Consider the following 27,369-nt stretch of genomic DNA (forward strand, 5'->3'; position numbering starts at 1 on the left):
ATATAAATAGATTTGTTTCTTAAAATTATACATGCATGTTTGTGTATTTATATATACATAATTATTATACACAGTGCACACACACATATGATGTAAACAAAAACTTTTATTCTGCAAACGATTAGTTGCGATTAATTGTTATGCAGCCCTAATATATATATTTTTATTTTATTTTATATAACATTTTAATTAAAATAATATATAATTTTTATTATATATATTTTATTAAAATAATATATCATTATTTAAATAATATATCATTATTTAAATAATATATCATTATTTAAATATATATATATATATATATATATATATATATATATATATATATATATATATATATATATATATATATATATATGTATATATATAAAAAATGTATTTAATCATTTATTTTAAATACATTTTATTTAGAAAATATTAAATTATGTTTTCTCAATATTAAATAAATCTCATAATAAATACATACATAAAATTATGTTTTATTATTTTTATTTTACATATTATATATAGTTTAATTCAAATAGATGACATCATATTTATTATATTATAATAATTTATCTATATATTTTATATTTAAAAATACATTATATATTTATAATACGCATCATCAGAGTCTATTTCACCTAATAACCCACGCATATGCATTCCTCGGCTTCATCTGCATCAAACACACTATTGCTCTGATGTATCTCCATGACAGCATCTCTGTTACAAGTTACAACCACGACAGCTTCAGCGCAGCGCAGGGAGGGACACACTGGGACTTCAAAGACACCACTGCATCCACCACTTCAAACCAGCATCATAAACTGCGCTGCAACTGAAGGCATGCGTGAAACAGCACGAGCACTTTCCCACGCGCACATGCAGCATGTCCATTAAATACAGTCACAGACAGACAGTCCTGTGTCATCTAACAGAGGCCTAGATAAAACATCCGCGCAAAGCGTATTAAAAGCCGCTTACCTGTACGCGTTTGGGAAGTTGCGCCCAATCTGGTACTTTCACTCAGTCCGCGCGCCGCGCACGTTCAGCGCCGAGAGCTCGAGCGGTTTGAACTGCGGTTCAGGGCAAATGCAGTGAGGAGCGCGTGAGGTCAGTGGCGCGGGGCAGATGACATCAGCAGAGGGATTGACGTCACACACGGGGCTCAACGGCTTCAGCGGATCCGCATGTGATGACGATCTGCGGCAGGGCGGCACGCGCACTTTGTGGCAGGAAATCACGCTCGTCACGTTTACACAAGGAGCAAAATATGGCAGCCGCTGAAAATTGTAAACTAATCAAAAAAATGTTGGGGGGTGAGAAAAGTTAACTATATTTTATACATATCATTTATATTTATATGATTATAATAATTAATATACAATATATATAATCAAAAGTTCTGCTAAATGTTTAATTGATTCTTTAAAAAAGAGACAGCACTGAAAACTGTTATTTTTTTAGTAGTATATTTTGCCAACTGTATTTTTTTAACTCATTTTTAAGTAATGTATTGATTAACTTAATTTGTCATTAAATTGATTTATTAACATTATACTGAATATTGTAGATGTCCTTTTTGTAAGTAAAATAAAAATGGTCCATGTAGCAATTCATTCACATTAAAATGTAATCTATATCTGCATGCCCAGACACAGACAGACAGTCATATTCATAGACATAATAAATACAGCACAGTATGTATTATGTCTATTGTCAAATTCACCATATTCATTTTAACATTATGAGCCGATGCTTCCACCTAGTGGCCGAATGAATAATTCAGATCTTTACATTTCTTCTAAAACTCCGAGCCCATGTATGGCATTTAACTGACTTGAGGTTACGACTCAGAAGCTCTTGTTTGACTATGATCTATGACTATGACATGCACATGTGATGCTGATTCATTGTGAACTGTGTTTTGGCCGTTACTGAATGAGTGTGAACCACCAGAGAATTTAAAGAAACTAAGGCACCCAGTAAATTCAGCAAAAATGTAAATTGTTCTTCTCATGAACACCATACAATTATCCAATGAAGAAAATTGTATTTTTTTGTTGCAATTTTTTTTAGTTACACTGACTGACCTAACAAATTCTATGTATTAACAGTTGTAGGCTAATGGCTATTTAACGGCAATTTTCCGTAAAACGTGAATCACGTTTATTTACATTTTCGAATTGCATTGTGGGAACTTGAAGCCTCCGACAACTTTTCACGGCCACACCGTGAAACACTACAAGCTGCACAAAATGTATCCAATTATTTCAGCGGTAAGTAAATACCACTCCAGTTTAAAAAGTGATTATTTTGCCATTTTAGATGTTTGAAAAAATTATTAAGGTCTGGGTTGAATAAATACGATTTTTAATTTTCGTTGGATATCGCTAGAGCAGCGCCATGACAGACCATGAAAGCGAGGCTGTGAGGGATAGTCATATCATGTTTTCAAAGGCATTCGCTGTAAAAAGCTATATAAAGCTCGTAGATCACTTATAATTTTTTGCAGCTCATGTTGTCTGGAGTTTGGTCTACTAAAATTTCTTGGAAAGACACTTTTGCAGTATTTCGTCAGCAAAACAGTCCAATGAGAATAACCCATTAAATAACACTGAAAATATGTATATCCCCCACAGCCCCTTAAAGGGCCATTGCATGGATTATTTTAACATGTTCCTTGAGGTTCACTTATAATGTTAGTAAAAATTTTGCACAAAAATATAATGTATGCAGTAGGCCTACTGTAATGTTGAATGCAGTGATGTGAGAAACGAAACTTTAATCAATTTGTTTAATCAACTGAACCAATTGCTTTGCAAAATTCAACATTTTCAAAGTGCTCAAAACGCCACACATTGGTTACAAAAAAATGCACTAAACCTCAGCTCATATATGCATAAAAACAATACAATTAAGTATAAAGTGATGCTGACATCCTGCCGATAATGCCAACACCGTTAGATTAGTCTCAACGGCAGGAGTATCAGATCGAACCCCCTGTTATGTCTGGTACCTTAAAACTGCTAAACATCAAGGCTGCATACGAAATCGCATACTTCCCTACTATAGGCGAAAAACAGGCTATGTCACAAAAGTAGTATGTCTGAATTCACAGTACTCATAAAATCCAGAATGATCTACTTCTTCCGGTGAGATTCTGAAGTGTGATTTCAAAGATTGACACTTTACTATCGCATGAGGCCACAGGAGAGGATTTGTGAATGGCAGTGAAGTGATGCAACTGACGCTGATAAATCAAATGATAATAACAACATGGCGGATATAGTGAGTCGAGATTATAATCATACTATATAGAGTATGCAGTCGTGAAGTAATTACTTATTCAAAATAAGTACCTACTACCTACTCAAGAGAGTATGTGATTTCAGACACAGCCAAAGCCTTGACTGGTACCTAAAATCAGTGTTTTATTGCATTTGGTCTATTTGGTCCCAAAATTGTATTAAAAGTCTTTTATCAGCCCAAGAGGCAGATGGAGGAGGGAAGAGCAGAAAGCAGGAGACAAAGTGATGGTAAAATGAGCAGAGTTTATTGAATATAGTTGCGTGTGTTTCAATGCTAAGACTTCATCTGACCAGCACAAATACAACAAGTGTTATTATAACACAAGCAATAGTGGTGTAAATTACTGCTTCACAACATCATCTTGTGACGTTAACTAAACAACAATGGAAAAATAATAACATAACTGATCAATGAATGAATCAATAAAATGAGTATAAATGGATTAAATGATTATTATTAAATTGAATAATAAAATGATTAGATACATTAATTAATGAACATAAAAAAGAAAGAAAAGAAAACAACACAAATGTACGGTTGTGAAGAATCCTTGGATCCTTCACCTTTCAGAGTAAAAAGACCCTTTTCATTTGGCACAACTGTGGTTACACCAGTCCTACAGAGACTGTAGCCAACTTCTGAAAATCGTATAATGAGACACCAGCATTACATATCTGTGAGCAGGTTGTGTTCATGGGATTAAGTTGTCATCGTAACTAACAAATAAAAAAACAGGAATAGCATACAGTGGTCCCAGAGGGTGTTTGGATACTTAAGTCGCACTTAAAAAAATCGGAATTCCACTGCATTAGATATAATAACAGAAGTGTAATCAGCAAACAAAATATTCTAGAGCTCTTCTTAACAGTAACTTCAACTTCCAGACACCTTTTCAAACATTTTTAAGCAATGGTCTCTAGGGCCAGTTTACACCTGTTATTAATACTGCCATCATATGCTGTCAGAATCAAACTCGTAAATACGAGTTTCAGCAAAAAACTGAACATGAAAGCCCTGGGCATGAACTGGGAAGCTCTGAATAATTTTGATACCCAAGTTCCCAAGTTGAATGTTTATATGATTGTCAATGAATGAGACGCTAAATATCATTTTGGCTTTTATAAGATTTTCCCAGTAAATAGGCAAGAATAAACCTGGTGTCCTCCATGATTCTCGTTCTTTCCGACAACAAAGCACTTGAATGCAACAAGCTCGTAATCACAACTTCAGAAGTGAATTAGATGAATTCAGAATTAGATGCGGTTTGGTAGATCGGATCACAAGTGGACTAAACTAAATACAGATGTAAACGGGATATAAAACATTGAGCTTATCCACTTTTGAGTAAAACGCATTAGACCGGATTGCTTTCGTAGAGTAAACACTCATGTGATCGAATGCGTTCAAACAGCCACAAGACCATCTACTCTCCGTCTACTGACCTAATGCGTAAACATTATGGGAAGAGCTCTAGCCAGAAGGGATTTAAACCTTGGCTGGAGACCCAAGTTTGGTTTGAAGACAAAAATGTACCAAGCACAATGTTCTCTCTCCATTCCTGATTTCTAACACACACTCAGTGTTCGGCTGGTCTTGTGTCTGTCAAAGCAGAAACGAAAGCTGACGCTCTGTGTGTTTTTCCGTCGTCTCTGACCCTCCCCTTGAAGAAATCAGGACAGAAGTGGTTAAAAGTGGACAAAAGACACGGATTAAAACACCAGGTGTAAAAGGGAATGTGTCTCCTATCTTAATACCAGGGGTGCTTCTCAATTCTTATTTGTGCATCCTCATTTCCTTTCCTCGCGTCTCAGCTCCACCCCCTGGAGGACGCAAGGGAAGGCTGCAAGGAAAGAAAAGGAGGACGGAGGAATCGAATGAAAGCTTTTTTCTACATTGGAATACTTGATCACTCGAGCGTCACTTTACAGCGTCATCAGCAGCGCTCAAAAGATCTGCCCTTATGTTGTTGAAGTTTGGTTATTTAAGAAATTCATAATAAATAATAATAACAAGATACCCTGTTGAAATATGTGACGTGTGGTTTATATAAACTGCAATAAAATTATATAACTAAAAAATTATTGTGACCGATGTGAAGGGGGAGGAGAATTTACACGTGCGTCACGTTTAGTCAATAAAACACTTCCACATAGGATACACCTGTGTATCCTCGCTCATAGCTCCTCTGGAAGCCTCCTCACTCCTCGATCCTCGCCTCCTCGCGGTGCAATTAGAGAATTGAGATGTCCTTCAAGATGGCTGAGCTCGATCGGTTTCCGGGTCATAGGATGGAGGAGCGAGGAGGGATATTGAGAAGCACCCCAGGTGTAAACAGGGCCTACGTCCTTCATGCCATGTACTAGCAGAACCTTAATCGATATAGTTCATTATATATTACATATTCATCACACATAATTTAACAGCCATAGAATTTTTTCTTCACTTTGAGGAATACCTATAAATGTACCTATAAATCTAGAAACTTAAACCTCATTTTGTGAAATGTTTTGAAAAGGGTACATGGGCTATATATTTTTAAAATGACACTTGTTTTGACATTTTGTTATGTAACGTATATACATTTTTAACAGTAATTATTCATCCTCTTGTTCAACATCACACAGAGACATTGAATTTTCATAAAGCACAAATCCAGCATGGATGGGTTCAGTGAATGTGGTGTTGAATGTGTACAAGTGTGTGTGTGTGTCAGTGATGCCGTAGTAGGACAGAATGCCGGCCGGCTCGTCCACATACACTCCTGCTCTGGTATAGGGAGGTGATGGGGCAGGTAAGTGTGTTGCATTAAAAGCATGCCAGGCGATCAGTGTTTCCCTAAAGAAGCTCAGATTCCAGGCTTTTTCATTGACAAACCTACAGTCAGCACTTTTTTCTTTCCTTTTGATTCCTTTATATGCCACTGCTACATCACCCAAACCAGTCCATTCAGACTCCCAGTAACAGCGTCCAGTCAGACGCTCTTTACACAGAACCTGCGGACGGCTGTCATATTTGACTGACGGTATAGGATCTGCATCAAATCTCTCTGGATGATCAGGATGTGACATCGGTTCTGGATTATATACCAACTTTCTGTTGCCCTCTTCAATGGAGAGACTATTGTGTACCGTGTTTGGATCCAGTGTGAGACGACAGAAATCTGGACACAAGAAAACAACATTAATAAGGCCACAAAATGTGTTCAAGAATCAGATTGGCCTTGGATCTACTTTTCGGCTCCACATAAATATTTGTGACAGCATACACAATCAAAACATTTTATATTTAAGACCTTATTCTGGTCTATTGTAAAATGGTGTCCTGTGAAGAAAAGGTATGTGTGTAGACCTACATTTTTGTAGTCCTCGTCTAATCATGGTCTCTCCCCCATGATCCAGACTGTCGAAGAAGAAAAAGCATAATGTGCCATATTCTATTCTTCTGACTTACCAAAAAGGAAGAAATAAGTCTTAAAAATACAACACAACAAATTTTCATTCATGTCTATGCTAATAACTTTTGAAACTAAGGTTTTGAAGAAAAGTATTTTTTCCTCTGATTCCGTGGCTCATGATGAGTCGATTGCACCATATGATGTTATTTTCTGTCATGAATTTTTCCTTTCACCAACATTTCTGAAATCATATTCAGACTGTGCTAGCAAAAAGTCACAAAAAGAGTCAAACAATACCAAATTGTCCCATGTTAGCCATTTTGGGCCTTGGCCATTTAGAATTTTGTCATAAAATGCTGTATTTTATGAAAGCTTTAGCATATTGTTACAAAAGTTGATTTGTGTCTTCGGCACTAGGCTATGCCCTGAAACAACCTATGCGGATATAATAAAATGGACAAATATGCTTATAGCGTTTGCGAATTTTGTCTATTAGCCATGAATCTCACATCGTTCTATTCCTTGGGTCCTACAGAATCCAGTGGTATATTTTTCGGCAGTCGGACAGTCAGTCAAATTTCGGAAAGTCAGTCAAATTCATGAGACCATGCTGGCAAAGAGTTATTAAAAGCTTTTGTTATCTCAAACCATTTTTATATACGATAACTCATTGTCAAAGTTTATATCAAGGCAAAGCATAGTATTTAATGCAATATATTGGCAATGCTAACATGAATCCTTGCCATGCTCGCTTAGCTTATCACTTTGCTTCTAATGCGCTTGGCCCCCGTAAATGCTGCTTGTGGCTATACTTTTACATGGATCCTAATAACCCATTTTTTTAACCAAACTTGTAGCCACATACATCTGAACTTACACACTGAAATTTCATTCAGATTGAGGCCTTGTACACACTAATACGTTTTCATTTGAAAACGCATCTTTTTCTCTCCGTTTTGGCTTTCCGTCCACACTGAGACGCCATTTTTATTAATAAAAACTAAGCTTTTTGAAAACACTCTTGAAAGTGGAAAAATTTGAAAATGCCGTTTTCGCGTTGTAGTGTGGACTGTAAAACCGGAGGTATTTAAAAAATTTTCCTTGAAAGATTTGCTTTAATAGCTTGTATTTGTGGTCGTTTCGGGCAATGTGGCCTAAGTAGTGGTAGTGGTCTTCAGCAGTTGCCTGTCAGTGCCCATGTCTTGCAGAACTTGTGTATTGGTGGTTTTGGCTGTCCATTGGATTTTCAGAATTGTTCAATACAGCCACATTTCGAAAGCTTAGAGCCTTTTTGTTGCTGTTGTTGTCAGTGTCCACGTCTCTACTCCGTACAGCAAAATTGACCAGATGTAGCATTTCAATATGCGCAGTTTCAGTGATGTACTCAAGTTGCGGTCTGCAAGGAGTGTTTTCCATTTAATAAATGCTTGCCTTGCTTGTTCAATTCTGCTCTTGATTTCGACTTCATGGTTCAACTGATCGTCAATGATTACACCAAGGTATTTAAATCGGTGTACTTGTCCAATTTTTCGCTGCCCAGCTTGATTGTTGTTTCGCTTGTAGTTCGGCTGACCTTCATAACCTTTGTTTTCTTTTTGTTAATTCGTAAGCCCCATATTTGACTTTCTGCGCCAACTTCGTCCAAGATTTGTTGTAGGTCTTGTTCCGAATCGGCCAGCAGTGCAGTGTCGTTGGCATATCTGATGTTGTTGATGTATTGTCCATTGACTTTAATACCAATGTTTTTGTCTGCTAGTGTTCGATCAAAAATCTGCTCCGAGTAGATGTTGAAAAGAATCGGTGGGCAGCCTTGTCGTACACCTTTTTGTATTGGTGTTGGGTCTGTCAGTTCGTTGTCATATCGAAGTTGGGCTGTTTGCTTCCAGTAAAGAGCAATGATGAAGTTGGTGTGGTTTTTATCTAGTCCCAGTTGTTTTAACCCTCTGGGGTCTGAGGGTTTTTCTGGGTCCTAGAGGTGTTCTGACATGCTCTAACATTTGTGCTTATTTCTGTTACTTGTGACATTTTCATGGCTAAAGTCTTATTACACTGCATTCAGCACAAACTCTGCTACAATAATATGTCAGCAGCATGTATGTAAAATTTTGTAGTTTTGAGATAACATTTATAACATTTATGCGTGGTTTGTGAAAATAACACAAAAAAAAATTCTCTGAAATAAGGTCATGAAACCCAAACTGTTATTTATCAGTTTATGTCACAATACTTTTGAAAATTGTATCACGTAGCCTAGAATATTTGCTCCAAAACTATGTGAAAATCATCCTGAATACTCATTCAGATAAGACAATATATTGATTTAAAATGTGTAAGACATGTCTTGTGTAAGAAAGCTTTATGCGAGTAGGCGTAAACCACCCCATGAATATTGAGTGTTTCACACCTGAGAAAGACAAAGACCCTCCCATAATGGCCATATTAGGAGCTCTCAGGCACTATCATTATGAGCTACCTTGCACAAATAATGAGGAGATTTAAAAAATAATGGCTTTTTGATTGTTTGGATTTATTTACAACACAACATAATCCAAAGATACACAACAAATGGCAAAAAAAGCACAGTATTTAACACTCTGAACTAAAGACAGAGACTTAACCAGTCACACACCTTTGCCATTCCTGAAACATAGTGTCAGGTGCAGTGATGCCGGTAACGCGTTACTTAGTAACGCGTTACTCTAATCTGACCACTTTTTTCAGTAACGAGTAATCTAACGCGTTACTATTTCCAATCCAGTAATCAGATTAAAGTTACTTATCCAAGTCACTGTGCGTTACTATTTTTGTCATTTTCCTCAGTAAAAATTAGGGCTGTAATGCAATATGAAACCGAAATCGCGACACTCAGATCCACAAACCTGTGTCGCGGTGTGAGAAGGCAGAATCGCGATCCAGATCCAATGCTACCACATCTTTAAATTACTATTATTATTATTTGAAGTCAACATTATAAAATACGTAGACCTACACCACAAAACTAGTTGAGGATAAATTCTTTAAAATTGGGCAATTCCAGCGTTATGGACAGTAAAAAACTTGAAATATAAATTCTCAGAAAATGCATTTAATACCAATATATTGAAACGTCTGTTTATATATTCATACTCCCTTAATAAAGGAGTCCATACATTAGAAAAATATCAGTCTACACACATGCGTTTTATATTTAATATGAGATAAATAGACACTGCGCAAACCAACAGTAATACCCACCGGATGAAGAAGGGTTGGCCCTCCACAGAACATGAAATATCAATTTTATTTTGTTTTTCGTGCTCGCACGAAAAAACAATGTTACGGACGTGACTGTTCTTCGTTACCGACGTGACCGGTCTGAAAGCGGCACTAAAAGACTTAAGCCTTGTTTATACTCGACGCGTCCGCAAGAGCGCGAAGGGCGCGCGGCAAAAATGACGTTATTGCGGTGTGGGCGCCGCATCCGAAGATGAACGACTGCGAGCCGAATCTGGCCGAGCACGAACTTCTCATCACACCAGCACCCCTAAATTAGTTGCTTACATTTAAAAAATGAGCATACAATAGCATAAAAAGCCTTTTTAATGAACATAAAAGGTCCATGGTTAATACAAATGTGCACGAAAGTTAATGAAATGTTTAGTGAAATTAGAACATATTTAAGAGATCGTTAATTTATTTGTATAGCCATATAGGCTAGCCTACATATATTTTGTTCTAATGTCACAAGTAATAATCTCAGGGTTTACTGGGTTTTACACGATTATTTTTGTATTGGTGGTGGTAACTAAAATAAACATTGTCACGTGTTTATATTTCTTCTTCTCACCGATTTGATGGTTTAGAGAGGACAATTACTCGAGTCGCCCCCTGTAGTTTCAAAGAATAGTACAACGGCGAGCGCGTCAAGTATTAACGCCTCGACCGCTTGGAGAGGTGCGCGCGCAGTCAGCGGAGACTCGCGCTCGTGCGGACGCGTCGAGTATAAACAAGGCTTTAGTGCTTTTTCACAGACCTCAAACAGAAAGCACAAAGCATTTCTTTAAAGTGTATTTCGTTTTGTATTAATTGTATCTTAATTTTAATCAATGTTTCATCGACCAATTGCCTGGATTTAATGAATAAGAAGTAAATATAGCAGACAATAGATAATCACGACACGGAGGTGCTGGCGCGTGCTGGAGCGCGTCTCATAAATGAACCGAAACTCAGCGTATAAGGTAGCCTACTTGCCTCACAGACCTAAAAAATATATCTATATTGAAATGTCTACTTTTAAACAGAACAATTCGAAACGAAAACAGACTGCTCTCTGCTTATGCAATCCGTATGAAATGTGCATTTCTCTCTGGCACGTTCACTACAGTGAAGATCGCGAGTCAGCATCGACAACTTCATCTTTGCAGCCGACACTGACAGAAAACACTTATTTATTAATAAACAATTAAAATGTCTTCTTGCTATATAGCTTTTAGATGCTTTATTGGCAGCGCCACCCTTACATGTTACGAACGCGTCACCACGCATCACCCCGTCACTATTTTGAGTTTGTGTCAGCTAAAGATGGCAATAATAAGGTTCGATGTACAATCTGGTGGCGACAAAGTGCTATCTAACTACAAAAAAAAAAAAAACACTATAGGTCAAGAAAGACTGTCTTTATTTTATATTTTTGAAAAACAAGCCTATTTATGTTAAGTGAATTAAAGAAAGACTGTCATTATTTTATTTATTTTAAAAAATGTATTTATGTTAAGTGAAGTCAAGAAAGACTGTATTTAATTTTTTATATTAAAAAAGTTTTTTTATATTATAAGTTTTGGCAAAACCGGTTGTCATTTTTATGTTGAGGTGGCGGGGGTGTGGTCCGCAGCTGCTGAATGTAACTAATAAAGTAACTTGTAATCTAACTTAGTTACTTTTAAAATCAAGTAATCTGTAGAGTAACTAAGTTACTTTTTAAAGGAGTAATCAATCAGTAGTCAGTAATCAGATTACTTTTTCAAAGTAACTGTGGCAACACTGGTCAGGTGTCAGGTCTGATGTGTCACACTTGTATGGCTTCACTATGGTTCTATATGGGCCAACTGATCAGAAGGCAAGGAACAACTACTGGAGAGATGGAGGCAACACAGCAAGTAGATGAAAACTCAGAACGTTTTTACTGGTTGGAATCTTGCGTTCAATGAATAATCTCTTAGTAACAATTTGTCTGAAGCATGTCAATTTCAACCGTCATTCAACAACATACAATGTATGACAGTGCTTATAATCCACTCTCTTTTTTTAAATCCCAGGAAGTTGGACTCATCAACTCAGACAAATCAGTTCAATTGAAAACAATTGTCATATACTTTGTACAAAAATGAAATCATAAAATAAAACTTCTTGAAAACTCAACAGGTTTGTAACCCAGTAAAATTGAAGGAAAAATAAACAACGTTCTCAAAACAATATATCACAAATTCAATAACTCAAATCACTCTTTACCTTCAAAATGTAACAATCTTTTCAGCAATATGAATCAAGTATTCAAGATTCACTGAATTGATTCAGTTGATGTCAGTTCAGAATCAAATGACTCAGATCAAAAGATTTGTTGACTCTTTAGAATCGATCAGTTCAGAATCAATGTCTCTCCGTTCAAAGCTCGAGGATAAAATATGCAAAAACAAAGTTTCAGTCCTATTTGTCCAAAAACAAAAGGAAAAGATTTCTCATACCATTTCGATGAATTCAAGATCAAAGTGCAACAATCAAATTGTCTCCATGGGTGGCTCGCCTTTTACATACGCTCATATGAGTCTCACGTGTCCAAGATGGTGGTCACAATTTCTCAGAAGAAACACACAAGAGAAAGGATGAAACCAAAACCCAGCCAAGGGAAAAAAAGTCACATCTTATTCAATAGGAAGATTATCTGCGGTGCTTTGGTGCTCCGTGTATCTATCGGCTTTTATTCCCGATTCTCTGTCTCGTCGTCTTCTCACTTCGTCGTCAGCTCTTCAAAGTTATCACTTTCACTCATAACTGTAATCTTTTGATTGCATTTAAAAAAAATTTTCTCAATATCTATCCTTTAATACGGAGTCGGAGTGTCTGTAGATCCTGCTTCATCTGACTCGCGCTCTCTCTCAATGTCTTTGACAGTGGCAGTGTCGCCGGCGCAGTCTCAGTGCGCTGCTACCATTGGCTCGTTGGAGTGTCAATCAATGTAGCGCGATCAATGATTGGACGAAACACTTTCTCTTCTAAAACACTAGTTCTCTTACGTAGAGTTCTCTCCTATTGCGTCGAAAGACGCTACGGGAAAGATATTTCTTTTTCGAGATTGAAGCCTAAAAATTAATCCTTAATTTTGTAATAATATGTAAAACGCTTTTCTGTAGCATACAACCTTAGGCGGAGCAAATCACGCGCCCATTGGCTGCTCCGCCAGAAAAGCACAGCCTATGCGAGGCCAGTGACGCTGACCAATGAGGACGCTTCGCGCCCTCTGCGTCACCTCCCGCCGAAACGGGCGTGGTCTAGGCCTATAAATACGAGCATAGCTGTCTCCCACTCTGATTTTCTATTCTTCACGAAGCTACACGCATCGTAGGACTGGATTCGAGCCGCCACAGCCGTTTGAAACAAGCACCTCAGCAGGACGAGCCCTTACCTGAAGCCGCTGGTCTTCGCCACCTTCAGCCGCCGTTCCCTGCTGCGCTTCTCCGGCATGGAATATCCTTTCATTCTTTGTGTGTGTTTTGTGTGTGTGTTCGCCACCGCGTCACACATTTTTTCTCACAGAAAGAGCTCTCCCTGTAGCGCCGCGCCGTAAAAAGCGGGTCCCGGAACCTCCCTCCACGAGGAGCTCGCCGCCGCCGCCGCTAGCTCCTCTCACCGCGTCGTTGGAGTCACTCTCCGACGGACAACGGCTGCAGCTCGCCGCCTTGTCCGTCATGGACGATGACCAGCAAGCCGTATCTGAGGGGGGATGACGACTGCTGTTCGCTTCTCGCTTCGGGAAGTGAGGGATGGGCGAGCTCCGTGGACCTCCCCTTCCCCGCTGTTCCGGAACGCCGAGGAGGGAAGAAAAGCATCGAGGCAGAGCTGATGCGTCTGCTCTCACAGGCCGTGTCGAGCCTCGGCCTCGATTGGTCGACGCCCGAAGAGCCTGCTTTCAACCGGCTGGATGGCTGCTTCCTCTCTGGAGACCGCGCTTCACCCCCCTCCAGGCACGCCCCGTTTCTTCCTGAGCTTCATGAAGGTGGCGAAATCATGGAAGGCGCCTTTTTCAGCCAGGGTACGTACCTCTGCCTCGCCAGCATTCTCCGTCGTGGACGGTGCTCGAGACAGAGGCTACCATGCTCTCCCTCCGGTCGAGGAGGCCGTAGCGACTCATCTTTGCCCACCCTCTGCTGGCCTCTTCGGATAGTGCCCACAACCACTACACACTGCACGTTCCGCGGTTTCTGTAAAAACGAAACCAACGAACGGTCAGTCAGTTCACAAACACAGTATTCCCGGTGTTATAAATGTGCCCGCTTCCACGCGCCCACATTTATTCACAAATATAACGAGCCCTACGGGGCTCGCCCCGCGCGCTCTCTCTCAACTCAGAGAGTCAAGCGCGCGCGGGATGCACACTGTGTTAAACATGCCCCCCGCCTCAGACGCCACGGCGTCCATGTTACAGCACACGGTTGCTCTCGTGTCGCCGCCATTTCGCGACCAGGGCCCAGATTACATTCAACCCCTAGTCACGCGTGCAGATGCATGGGAAAGACTTCCCGGGGTCTCAGAATGGGTGCTAGATACTATAAAAAGAGGCTATTCGCTACAGTTTTATCGACGCCCTCCCCGTTACACTGAGAGAGTCGAAACCACGGTGAAAATAGAAGTAGCACATCTACTTCGAGCCGAAATAGCGAAGCTATTGAGCAAAGGGGCCATAGAGCCTTTATCTCAAGCTCAGAGCGAAGGGGGTCTGTACAGCAGATATTTCCTGGTACCGAAGAAAGACGGGGGTCTCAGACCCATTTTAGATCTGAGGCATCTGAACAAAGCGCTAACAAAGCGAAAGTTCAGAATGCTCACGACCAGAAAAATCCTCGCGCAGATTCGCCGAGGAGACTGGTTTATGGCAATAGATCTGAAAGACGCGTATTTTCACATACAAATTGCGTCACGTCACAGGCGATTTTTGAGATTCGCCTTCGAGGGCCGGGCATATCAGTACACAGTCCTGCCATTCGGCCTGTCTCTAGCACCTCGTACATTTACAGTGTGCATGGACGCGGCGCTGGCACCCCTGAGACTCCGGGGCGTTCGAATTCTGAATTATTTGGACGATTGGCTGATTCTGGCTCAATCGCCTTCAGAACTCACTCGCCACAAGACCCTAATACTCAATCACCTCGAGTGTTTAGGTCTGAGAGTCAATTGGGAGAAAAGTTCACTGTTTCCCAGTCAAAGGATCTCCTTTTTAGGACTGGATCTGAACTCACTGTCTATGACAGCGCGGCTGTCATCACAGCGCAGGCGAAACATCCTGCAAGCGGCGAAATCCTTCCGCAGCGGTCATATAGTGCCGCTCAGGAGATTTAAAAAAATGCTAGGCCTCATGGCCTCAGCCTCGGCGGTACTACAGTTGGGCCTGCTGCGCATGCGCCCACTGCAGTTCTGGCTGAGAGCGCGCGTACCGCGCCGAGCATGGGTTCACGGTCGTTATCGCCTCAAGGTCAATCAGGAATGCATTTCAGCCCTGACACCATGGAAAGCGTCAGACTGGTACCGGTCAGGTGTAAGCCTGGGGACTTCCTCGAGCCTGAAGGTGGTGTCCACGGACGCGTCCACCTCAGGCTGGGGAGCGCTGCTCGAGGGCAGACCGTTCTTTGGCCAGTGGGCAGAACGAGTCGAACTACCGCACATAAACTGCCTGGAAATGATGGCGGTGGACTTTGCGCTGAGGCGCTTTCGTCCTCGGATAAAAGGGCACCACGTCCTGGTCCGTTCGGACAACATGTCGGTAGTAGCCTATATAAACCGCCAGGGTGGCGTGAGATCCCGAAACCTCTTCAGGTTGACGGAACGCATCCTGGTATGGGCCCAGCACAACCTGCGCTCACTGAGAGCAATGCATGTGCCAGGTCACCTGAACGTAGGCCCAGACAGACTCTCACGGAACAACGTTCCGACAGGAGAATGGTCTCTACACACACAGACAGTGCGCCTGTTGTGGAAAACGTTCGGCAGAGCGGAAATAGACCTGTTTGCAAACCAGGAAAACGCTCACTGCCCAGAATTCTTTTCGAAGAGCACGAACGCGCTGGCCAGTGTCTGGCCCCGCCGTCCGCTCTATGCTTTTCCTCCTGTCTCACTCCTGCCTCAGGTACTGGAGCGAATCAGGAAAAGCGGATGCTCAGTGCTTCTTGTCGCACCATACTGGACGAATCAACCCTGGTTCCCAGTTTTGATGCGACTGAAGAGTACTGCTCCATGGCCGATCCCAGTGAGGAGGGACCTCCTCTCGCAGGCCAAGGGCTCGATTTTGCATCCTCGCCCGGATCTATGGTCCCTACATGTGTGGGCCATAAACGGGTACCCGCTAACCTCCCAAAGGGAGTATTAGACACGATCGAGCAGGCTAGGGCCCCGTCTACCAGACGGCTCCACGCTTCCAAATGGTCGGTGTTTTCTGGCTGGTGTTCAGACCGAGGTCTGTCACCCCTTCAGTGCGGGGAAACAGAGATTCTCTCCTTCCTGCAGGAGCTATTGGATAAGGGTAGGACCCCATCCACGCTCAAAGTCTATGTGGCAGCCATATCAGCGTTCGTTAATCCAACGCTTGGCCGTTCACTGGGCAGAAACGACCTGGTGGTCCGTTTCCTTAGAGGAGCCAGGAGGTTAAATCCTCCAAGGCCTCCTTCAGTCCCCGTTTGGGACCTTTCTACGGTGTTAAACGCTATGAAAGGGGCCCCTTTCGAGCCTATTCACTCAGTTGACATGAAGCACCTGTCTTTCAAGACCGTGTTTCTTTTGGCTCTCGCTTCAGTGAAGCGTGTGGGGGATTTGCAAGCGCTCTCAGTCAGAGCCTCTTGTATGGAATTCGGGACTAACGACTCTGTAGTCGTGTTGAAACCGAAGCATGGGTACGTACCTAAGTCCCTCAACACACCGTACAGGGCTCAGGTCATCTCCCTGTCGGCTCTGCCGGCCTCTGAGGACGGAAACAGCTCCCTTTGCCCGGTCAGGGCATTAAGAGCTTATGTGTCCTGCTCCTCTGTTTTTCGACAGACGGAGCAGCTCTTTGTTTCGTTCGGCGGGTGCTCTAAAGGGCGAGCTGCGACGAAACAGAGTCTGTCTCGATGGGTAGAGGACGCCATTGCGCTAGCCTACGCATCTAGAGGTTTGGAATGCCCTCTGGGCATCAGAGCACATTCTACGAGAGGCATGGCCTCTTCGTGGGCTTGGTACAGTGGGATGTCGTTACAAGATATCTGTATGGCGGCAGGCTGGGCCTCCCCGTCTACATTTATAAGGTTCTATAACCTAGAGGTTCCTGCGTTGCAGGCTAAACTGCTCTCGGTCTAGAAGACTATGTATGGTGTTCCTGCCCCGCGCTGCGGCCCAGGTCACTCCAATGTTTTAAGCATCACTCACTGACAATGTGTCCCATGAGCATGCTATGACCCCTCATATATATCTAATATTTATATATATATATATGTTCTTATGCCCTTAGGGGCACTATTATAAAGGGATGATGCTAATTCTAGCCGCTCTCCCTATACATTCTTGGTGTAGGCGCTTGTATGCCAGGGCGCGCGCGCCCTTGGGTGTCTGTGTCGGTCCAAGAGCACGCATGGCGTGTTACAGGGGTTCCCGTAGCGTCTTTCGACGCAGTAGGAGAGAACTCTACGTAAGAGAACGTACTCGGTTACTAACGTAACCTCGGTTCTCTCTAGGAGAGGGAACGAGTACTGCGTCTCAGGCCATGCGTGCCCACGCTGCGTCGCTTCAGTGACGAAAATCAGAGTGGGAGACAGCTATGCTCGTATTTATAGGCCTAGACCACGCCCGTTTCGGCGGGAGGTGACGCAGAGGGCGCGAAGCGTCCTCATTGTTATTGAAATTTTATTATTGAGGATAACCCCTTGAGATGAAACATCTCGTTTTCAAGGGGGTCCTCGAGACAGAAACAAAAAATAATACAACACATATACATTCACACTCGCAAAAGCTCTCCCTCATCCCACCTTACCCGCCCCGCATAAACATGTATCTACATGCATTTGCACACCTACACCCATAATCACATAAAAAGATAAAGGAAAAAAAAAAAAATGTAGGTGTAGAAGACAAAAAATATATATAAATAAATAAATAAAATCCGTCAAACATGAGGAAAACATTTACAGCAACAGTTTGCTTGCAAGTAAACAAAAAGAGATGTTTTGAAGGAACACAAGGAAATAATAGATCTTAGAGACCCTGGCAGACTATTCCATTCTGAAGGGGCTTTAAATTTAAATGCACATCTACCACTCTCCTTGAAGATATTTGGCACAGTAAAGGAGAGATATTCAGTGTGTCTTAATCTATAGCTGGGTTTATAGGGAATTAAGTATTCCTTCAGGTAAGAAGGATAGTCAGAATGCACACATTTAAAAATGACCTGATACCAATGATACTGTCTTCTGGCCTTTGGTGATAATAATTTCAGTGAGTCATACATTACACAGTGGTGAGTGGTACATGGACATCTTAGCACAAATCTACATATATTATTAAAAGTAACATTTAATACTTTCAAGTTTACTTCTGAGGTGTTTTGATAGACAACATCCGCATAGTCTAGTATGGGAAATATTAATTGTGACAATTCGTAACCTAATCTTTTGAGTAAAACAGTTAATAGAGCGAAACAATATTCGCAAATTACAATTAATCTTTTTTACAACAGAATTGATATGACATCTAAAGGTGAGTTGTGAGTCAAGCCATAGGCCCAAATATTTGAGTTCATCAACTTGTAATAGTTGAGTATCGTCTAAAAATTTGAGTGACAGATTGTTAACTTGGTTCCGTGTAGCTGATCTGGTGGGGAACAGTAAACTATATGACTTTTTTATTCAAGAGGAGATGGTTAGATTGGAACCAAAGTTGAATAGCATTAAAATTAGATTGCATTGAGGATTGAATTTTAGAGACAGACTTATTGGATGTATAAATCACTGTCTCATCTGCATATAGATGAATACAACAGTCTGAGCAAGTTAGAGGAAGGTCATTAATAAACAAAGAAAATAAAAGAGGCCCTAATGAAGAGCCTTGAGGAACACCTTTCTCCATTATTAAGGACTGCGATACACAACCATTAACATAGACACGCTGACGTCTACAATGGAGATAAGAATTAAACAAAAGAAGAGAGTGTCTAGAAAGGCCTATTGCATATAATTTATCGAGAAGCAAATAGTGATCGACCATATCAAAAGCCTTAGTGAGATCTATAAATATTGCACCAGTTGACATATTATTGTCTAGAGAAGATGAAACATCGTTGGCAAATTTTAGAAGAGCAGTAGTTGTAGAAAAGTTTGGTCTGAAACCACATTGATTTGGTGACAAAATAGAAAATTCATTAATATATTTAAATAATTGTTTAAATATTAGTTTTTTAAACACTTTTGCTATACTACTAATGATAGAGATAGGTCTATAGTTGTTGAGATCAAGTACATCGCCACCCTTATGTATTGGTGTAACTCTGTGGTTCCACTAATGTGGAAATCTGCCAGAGGTGGATAAAGATAAATTGAATAAATCTGATAAGGGAAATGCCAATACATGAGACGCAAGCTTAATAAACTTAATCTCCAGGCCATCAGGATCAGTACCATTACCTAACTTTAGTTCAGAGATTGCCTGTTGAACGTCAGTAGGATTTATAGTAGCAAATGAAAAGGAACTGTTAGGCTCATCTGCCAAACTAGAGAAGGAAAAATTAGAAAATTGTGAGCTACAAATAGAGGAAAAGTGTTGGTTGAAGGCATTGGTAACTGCGGAAGGATCACTGATAACATCATTATTAACTTTAATTTTGGTGGCAATAGTTTTAGTGGACTTGTTTAATAAAGAGTTAAGACTTTTCCAGAACTTCTTAGGATTGTTTAAATTATTAGACAAAGAGTTTTTGTAATAATTTGATTTAGCATTTCTTGTTTTAGTCGTACACATATTTCTTAATTGTTTATATACCGCCCCATCTACTGAGTCCTTTGACAGACGGTACTTGTCCCATGCCTTATCTCTTTGTTTGAAAAGATGTATTAAGTCTGCATCAATCATGGTAAGTGTCGGCCCTTGACCTTTATTGATATCCAAGGGGCATGTTTATCAATTACTTTAAGAACTTCCGTATAAAAAAAATTCCAAGCATCCTCAACAAATGGAATAAGATCAAACCTATTCCAATTTATATCTAATAAATCTTGGATAAAAAAATCTGTGTTAAAATATTTGCTCTGTCTTACCCTGATCACTTTGGGTGGTAAACGAAGTAATCTAATTTTCCATACACAGAAAACCATGGAGTGATCACTAAAGCAATCAGATAGAACACCAGAATCAGTAATTCTATTAGAGTGGGTGACCAAAATCCAATCCAACAGAGATTTGGATCTGTGGTCGACCCGAGTTGGTTCACTAATTAATTGAGTCAGATTTAAGCTTTCAACATAGTTTCTATCATTTATAGATGACCGTTCTAACCAGTTAATATTAAAATCACCTAAAATAATCATCTCGTTTGAGCTACCCACAGATTTTATAGTATTACCTATGCAGTGTATTGACTCTTTAGGGGAGTTTGGAGGTCTGTAGATATTCCCTATGATCAACTGTTTGTTTACGTTAAAACTAATTTTAACGAAAAGACATTCAAAGTATACAGGATTTTCCTTAGGGGATATAGCCTCAGATAATAAAGTTGAAGAGACATAAGTGGCTACCCCTCCTCCACGAGTACTCCTATCGGCTCTATACAGAACATAACCATCCAGTTTAATTTCCTCATCTGATAAATTATTATTCAACCAGGTCTCAGACAGTGTGATAACATTAGGTTTATTATAGACAAGCCAGGCCCTTAAAAGATCAATTTTATGTGACATTGGTCAGCGTCACTGGCCTCGCATAGGCTGTGCTTTTCTGGCGGAGCAGCCAATGGGCGCGTGATTTGCTCCGCCTAAGGTTGTATGCTACAGAAAAGCGTTTTACATATTATTACAAAATGAAGGATTAATTTTTAGGCTTCAATCTCGAAAAAGAAATATCTTTCCCGTAGCGTCTTTCGGCGCAGTACTCGTTCCCTCTCCTAGAGAGAACCGAGGTTACGTTAGTAACCGAGTACGTTCACTCTTATTCTTTTTCTTAATTTTCCCATCTTTTTACACATCTCTCAACTCTTTTACTCGTAGCCTGGATTATCTGGGTTACATGTAATTTCCAAGATGTTTGATTTTTCACTTTACCATGTTCTGCTCATGTTGAAGTCAGTAAAAAAATTAAATAAAATAAAGCTGTGAACATGCTGATATCAAGAGAAACTAGGGATGCACGCTTTTGGGAAAAGCCTACATTTTAGATTTGTTCTGGTTAAAATTGCTTTTTAAAATTTACAAAATACACACACACATATATATATTTATAATTAATGAACACCAGGTTTGTTGTGCCTTGTAGGTGCAGGGCTGCATAAAATAATAACAATAGTATAGCAGGCATCGTTAAAAAGGAACACTTCAGTAACACTATACTAGAGAAAAATATATTGATACTCATATGTTACTTCAAATGTTGACAATCGATATGACGTTATGAAATAAAATTGGAGTAAAACCATGAAGCCTATGTTTGGTGCGTTTTGCGGATCGGGCCGAATTTTTCTGTCCGAGCCCGGCAGTTAAAATCCCATTTTTTCTCATACTATATGACACATGTACGTTTGTTTGTGTGGAAAGCCCCTTTTATTAAGCAAATGTAGGAAGGCATTCGCAAATGTCAACAGATGAGAGCAACAAGCGCTCTTAACACAGGCGCGCATGCACGTGTTTCGTTGTCACGGCTACATAAACAAATTTCCGCACACAGAAAGACAGGTTATGGTAATATTTTACATGTATTTTAATCACAAAAATGAACGTTTGCATCAAGTGAAAGCATCAGGCACATTGGCTACCTACATAATAAGCTGTTTTAAATTTAAAATGCACTGATGTGGGCTCGGGTATCCATCCTCTATTTCAAACACACAGCGCGTGCAGAGAACATTCACTGAAGCATCGAGCAACAGTTCAACTGCAATGTGAAGTTTATGCAACAATAACACCAACTAATATAATTCAGAATTATTTATTATCTTAAAATCTTTCTTGTCTTCAAATCGCGTTCTTCTTCTTCTTCTGATGTAAATCCAATGTAATCTCACAGTGTGTCTTCCAAACTCGACGAACAGCAGAGGATTGATGAAATTCGGTGCATTGTTTTTGAGGTAATGAGCGTGTTCGCGTGACGCATGGAATATTTGCATGTCAATATATTTTGCACGTGTGGGTGTGGTCACATTAAAACTAATGAGCAAGGGTTTGAGAAACTGGATATCTTGTTGGTTTTATACAAATTACTTAACCCCCTGGGGTCGGCAATCACGCCAGCGTGATTTGCGCGTTTTTTTTTCACATAGCAGCTGAATAAACTTAAAATACTCCATCATATATGGTCATACAGACTTAATAAAAATGAAAAAAGAATCTGTGAGATGTCTACTTTTGTATGTGTCCACTTACAATCAAAACAAAACGTTGTGCTTTTGTAAAATAAAGAAATTAAACAGGGTGTGCATTCTGCCTCTCCGTCTCGTGAACTTTTTTCTTAAGCACGTCTCTAAACATTTAAAAAACTCAGCGAATACTTGTCACACATTTGTGAGCTCTATATATTTATAAATCATTTAAGTGTGTAGTTTTAAATTATCTGATTCAAAACGAAAACAAATATTCTCTGTTTAAGTAATTTGTATAAAACCAACAAGATGCAGTTTCTCTAACCCTTCCTCATTAGTTTTAATGTGACCACACCCACACGCGCAAAACATATAGAGATGCAAATCGTCCATGTGTTGCGCGAACGCCCCCATTACCTCAACAACAAAGCGGCAAACTTTATCAGTCCTCTGCAGTCGTCGAGTTTGGAAGACACGCTGTGAGATTATTGGGTTTACATCTGAAGAAGAAGATCGCGATTTGAAGACAAGAACGATTTTAAGGTAAGAAATAATTCTGAATTATATTAGTTAGTGTTATTGTTGCATAAACTTCATATTCCCATTGAACTGTTGCACGATGCTTCAGTGAATGTTCCCTGCACGCGCTGTGAGAGTTTGAGTCATTCGCGCGACGTGCGTTTGAAAAGCAAAACGCACCATGATTTTACTCCAATCTCATTTCATAACGTCATATCGATGTAAACATTTGAAGTAACATATGATAATCAATATGTTTTTCTCTAGTGTAGTGTTACTGAAGTGTTCCTTTTTAACTATGCCTGCTATACTATTGTTCTTATTATTTGATTCAGCCTTGCAGGTATATGCCTACAAGGCACAACAAATGTATATATATGTATATATATATATATATATATATATATATATGTGTGTGTGTGTGTGTGTGTGTATTTTGTAAATTTTAAAAAGGAATTTTCACCAGAAATCTAAAATGTATTCCCACAATCATGCAGCCCTGGTTTCTTCTTGATATCAGCATGTTCACAGCTTTTATATATATATATATATATATATATATATATATATATATATATATATATATATATATAGCTACCCGTCCTGCTGACTTCAACATGAGCATGAGGAGGTAAAGTGAAAAATCAAACACCTTGGAAATGACAGGTATGCACTATGTTTCAGGAAAGGAAAGGTGTGTGACTGGTTAAGTCTCTGTCTTTAGTTCAGTGTGTTAAATAATGTGCTTTTTGCCATTTGTTGTGTATCTTTGGATTATGTTGTGTTGTAAATAAATTCAAACAATCAAAAAGCCGTTATTTTTTAAATCTCCTCATTCTTTGTGCAAGGTAATGTAATGATAGTGCCTGAGAGCTCCTCCTAATAGGGCCATTATGGGAGGGCCTTTGTCTTTTCTCAGATGTGAAACACTCAATATTCATGGTGGTTAACGCCTCCTCGCATAAAGCTTTCTTACACAAAACATGTCATACAAATTTTAAATCAATATATTGTCTTATCTGAATGAGTATTCAGGATGATTTTCACATAGTTTTGGAGCAAATATTCTAGGCTACGTGATACAATTTTCAAAAGCCTTGCGAAGAAATAATTAGTTTGTGTTTCATGACATTATTTCAGTGACTTTTTTTTTTGGTCATTTTCACAAATCACGCATAAATGTTATTATCTCAAAACTACAAACTTTTACATACATGCTGCTGACATATTATTGTAGCAGAGTTTGTGCTGAATGCAGTGTAATAAGACCTTAGCCATGAAAATGTCACAAGTAACAGAAATAAGCACAAATGTTAGAGCATGTCAGAACACCTCCAGGACCCAGAAGACACCTCAGACCCCAGAGGGTTAAACAGAGAATATTTGTTTTCTTTTTTAATCAGGTCATTTAAAAGTACACACTTAAATGTTTATAAAGATATAGAGCTCATAAATATGTGACAAGTATTCGCTGAGTTTTGTTTATGTTTAGAGAAGTGCTCAAGAAAAAAAAGTTCACGAGACGGAGAGGCAGAAAGTACACCCTGTTTAATTTCTTTATTTTACAAAAGCACAACATTTTGTTTTGATTGTAAGTGGACACAAAAGTGGTCTACAAAAGTAGACATCTCACAGATTATTTTTTCATATTTCTTAAGTCTGTATGACCATAAATGATGGAGTATTTTAAGTCTATATTGCTGCTATGTCAAAAAAAAAAAACACAGCAAAACGCGCCTGCGCGTTTGCCGACCCCAGAGGGTTCATAGAGCTACAAGTCGGTCCTGGTCTACTGAGTCAAATGCTTTCTCGTAATCTATGAAGCAGATGTACACTTCTTTCTGAGGTTCGTAGCATCGCTGTAGTAGTATCTGTGTAGACAGAAGATTGCTTCTCTTGTGCCCAGTCCTTTGCAAAAGCCAAACTGTGTGTTCTTCAATGCATTTTCGCATGTGGAGCGAATGCGCTGTTGGATCACCTTCAGGAAGACTTTCAGCACGTGGTTCATCAAGCTTATCAGTCTGTGGTCTTCGCATTTCCGGCTTGTTGCTTTCTTTGGTATGGCCACAAAGATGGATTGTAGCCAGTCAGATGGAATTTTGTTGCCGTTGTATATTTGATTGTACCAATTAGTCAGTTGTCGCATGTTGTTGCTGTCTAGTAGTTTGAGTAATTCGACATGGATGGTGTCGGGCCCGCACGCTTTGCCTGGCTTTTGATTGCATGTTCTACTTCTGATGTTAAAATATGTAGAGCGTCTTTCGATGTCTGTTGGTCTTTTTCTGCAGGTATTCTCGCGCGCCAAAGAGCTTGTGTATATAGTTTGTCCAGGTGTCCATTTTCTACTTTCGTGAATGTTCACGTTGAATGTTTGTTGCCTTCTAATTGTAGTAGTGCTATTCGTTCTGATACTGGGGTGAAGTTGATGACTTTATTTGCTAATTTCTTGTGTAATATAATGGCGACACCGTATGTTTGTTTGGTGTTTTCTTCTCCTCCGGAGCAGAAGATGTGATGTTCGCTCTATATAATCTTTTTTGTTCCAGGCCATTTAGTTTCGCTTAGGCAGATTATGTTGGTTTTAAGTCGATTCATTTCTTGTATGACATTGGCTATTTTTCCTGCTTGAAGTAAGCTTCTAACATTCCAAGTTGCTACTTTGAAGGGGTTCTTAGCACCCCTGTCCTATATAAAGGACACCGATACTCAGGGCCTTTGTTGATTTTGCTTGTCATCATTGAAGTTTTCAAGGGATGAATAATCCAAGTAGTTTCCCGTTGCTTTCTTGGATCACAATTTATTTGAAAAGGTCATGCAGGGACCTTTCGAAACGGGTTTTGTCTGACGTCTCCACTGCAGTCTTCCCGCCTTGGGTGACCCTTCTGAGAGCACTAGGTTTTCGACGATCAGCGATCAGCTTCTCAGACGTACACAAACTCTCTCGCCACGTTAAGGCACCGTTTCTCGAGAGATACGTTTTTTCTTTAGGTAAGTCTTTAGTTCACATTGGCCACAATTATTGGCACCCAATTATTGCAATGTCCTTTTCCCAGGATAACAGCTCTGAGAATTCTTCTATAACACTTTTACACAATCACACATTAAAAAGTGCTATAAAAAATGTGTGTTAATGTTGGAGTCCCGACCCAACCCCATAACAAACAAGCGATTACGCCTTCTTTAGAAAGTTAACTAGTCGCAAGTTTGCAGTAAAATGCAGTTGGGTTGTCGAGGTCAAAACACTATATGTAGCAGCTGTGAATCAAAAAAACTTATTATAAATAATGTTATGTAATTTTTTTACTCTTACACTGAATGTTTGCTGCTTCAATCCAGATGAGTATTGAAAAGTATTTTCCGCGACTGAAAAAGGCACGTGTTGAGGATGAGGACCAGCCTGAACCGGAAGTATCAGTCTGAAACAGAGCTGAACAGTCCGACCAGTGCAATTAGTTATGTTCTTAATTAATATTTTCAGGCTTCAACCAGTGCTGCTCAAGCAGGAAAACAGGGTCAGGGAGAGAAAGAGATACGTTTTGCTACGTTTTTTTTTAAGAACAAAAATTAGAGGGAACATTGCTGAGGGAATCATTAGATTAATATTTAATATAAATATTTTAAATATATTTAATATAAATATAAATTAGAGGGAATCATTTTTGATAAATGTTCAATATAATAAAGGTCTGTGTAGCAAATTATTAACAAAGGAATTATTTTGAATTTTGAATAAATCCTGCGTAAATACAGTCGGTTATGCCTGTCCATCCCGTTCTGTAAACCACCAAGGTAAATCTGCTCACCCTACATATATATCAACTCCGTCCCTTAATTTAGAGTTCATGTAAGGAGTATTTTGTGAATTATCAATAAGAATAAAATCATATAAGAATAGGCTACATTTAAATCAATTAAAAAGTGTTTATGTAAACATAGTGTCCATCATACCAGAGTGTTTCCAGTTTGCAGTTTGGATCCTTCATCAGTGCAGTGAACACTGAATCTCCAGGGTGATTGTAGCTCAGATCCAGCTCTCTCAAATGTGAGAAGTTTAAACTCAAAGCTGAAGCCAGATGAGAGCATCCTTCTTTTGTCACCATACAGCCAGATAATCTACAATGACAGACATCAAAGGCATAAATATATATACATTTATATCCCCTAAGTTTTATGACTATTTTATATATATATATATATACCTCAGATTCTCCAGTTTGCATTTTTTCTTCAGTGCATCAGAGAGCAGCTTCACTCCTGAATCTTTCAAGTTATTGTTACTCAGGTCCAGCTCCTTTAGGCAGGAGTTTGATGACTGTAGAGCTGAAGCCACACTTTCACAACACTGATCAGTGAAATTACAGATGGACAATCTAAACAGAAGAATAAATGA

The 27,369-nt window shown here is 39.6% G+C and overlaps 2 protein-coding genes across 5 annotated transcripts in view; both read right to left on the reverse strand.

The window, feature by feature from the left end:
• The window catches only part of add3a (adducin 3 (gamma) a), a 95,606-nt gene extending 94,518 nt beyond the window's left edge, over nt 1-1,088 (reverse strand). For all 4 annotated transcript variants that reach the window (XM_079592342.1, XM_079592350.1, XM_079592345.1 and 1 more), the window contains exon 1: nt 970-1,088. The gene's annotated coding sequence lies outside the window, so the exon portion shown is untranslated. The remainder of the gene's footprint in view (nt 1-969) is intronic.
• A 4,803-nt stretch (nt 1,089-5,891) lies between these two features.
• The window catches only part of LOC306988208 (NACHT, LRR and PYD domains-containing protein 3-like), a gene marked incomplete at its 3' end in the record, with an annotated part of 56,294 nt that continues 34,816 nt past the window's right edge, over nt 5,892-27,369 (reverse strand). The window contains exons 6-9 of the mRNA XM_079593012.1: nt 27,179-27,349; nt 26,928-27,092; nt 6,650-6,696; nt 5,892-6,457 (exon numbers count right to left, since the gene is read on the reverse strand). Of these exons, the coding sequence (XP_079449138.1) occupies nt 5,892-6,457; nt 6,650-6,696; nt 26,928-27,092; nt 27,179-27,349 (949 nt within the window). The remainder of the gene's footprint in view (nt 6,458-6,649; nt 6,697-26,927; nt 27,093-27,178; nt 27,350-27,369) is intronic.

This window comes from Phoxinus phoxinus, assembly GCF_949152265.1.
Source record: "Phoxinus phoxinus genome assembly, chromosome: 20".
Lineage (NCBI taxonomy): Eukaryota > Metazoa > Chordata > Actinopteri > Cypriniformes > Leuciscidae > Phoxinus > Phoxinus phoxinus.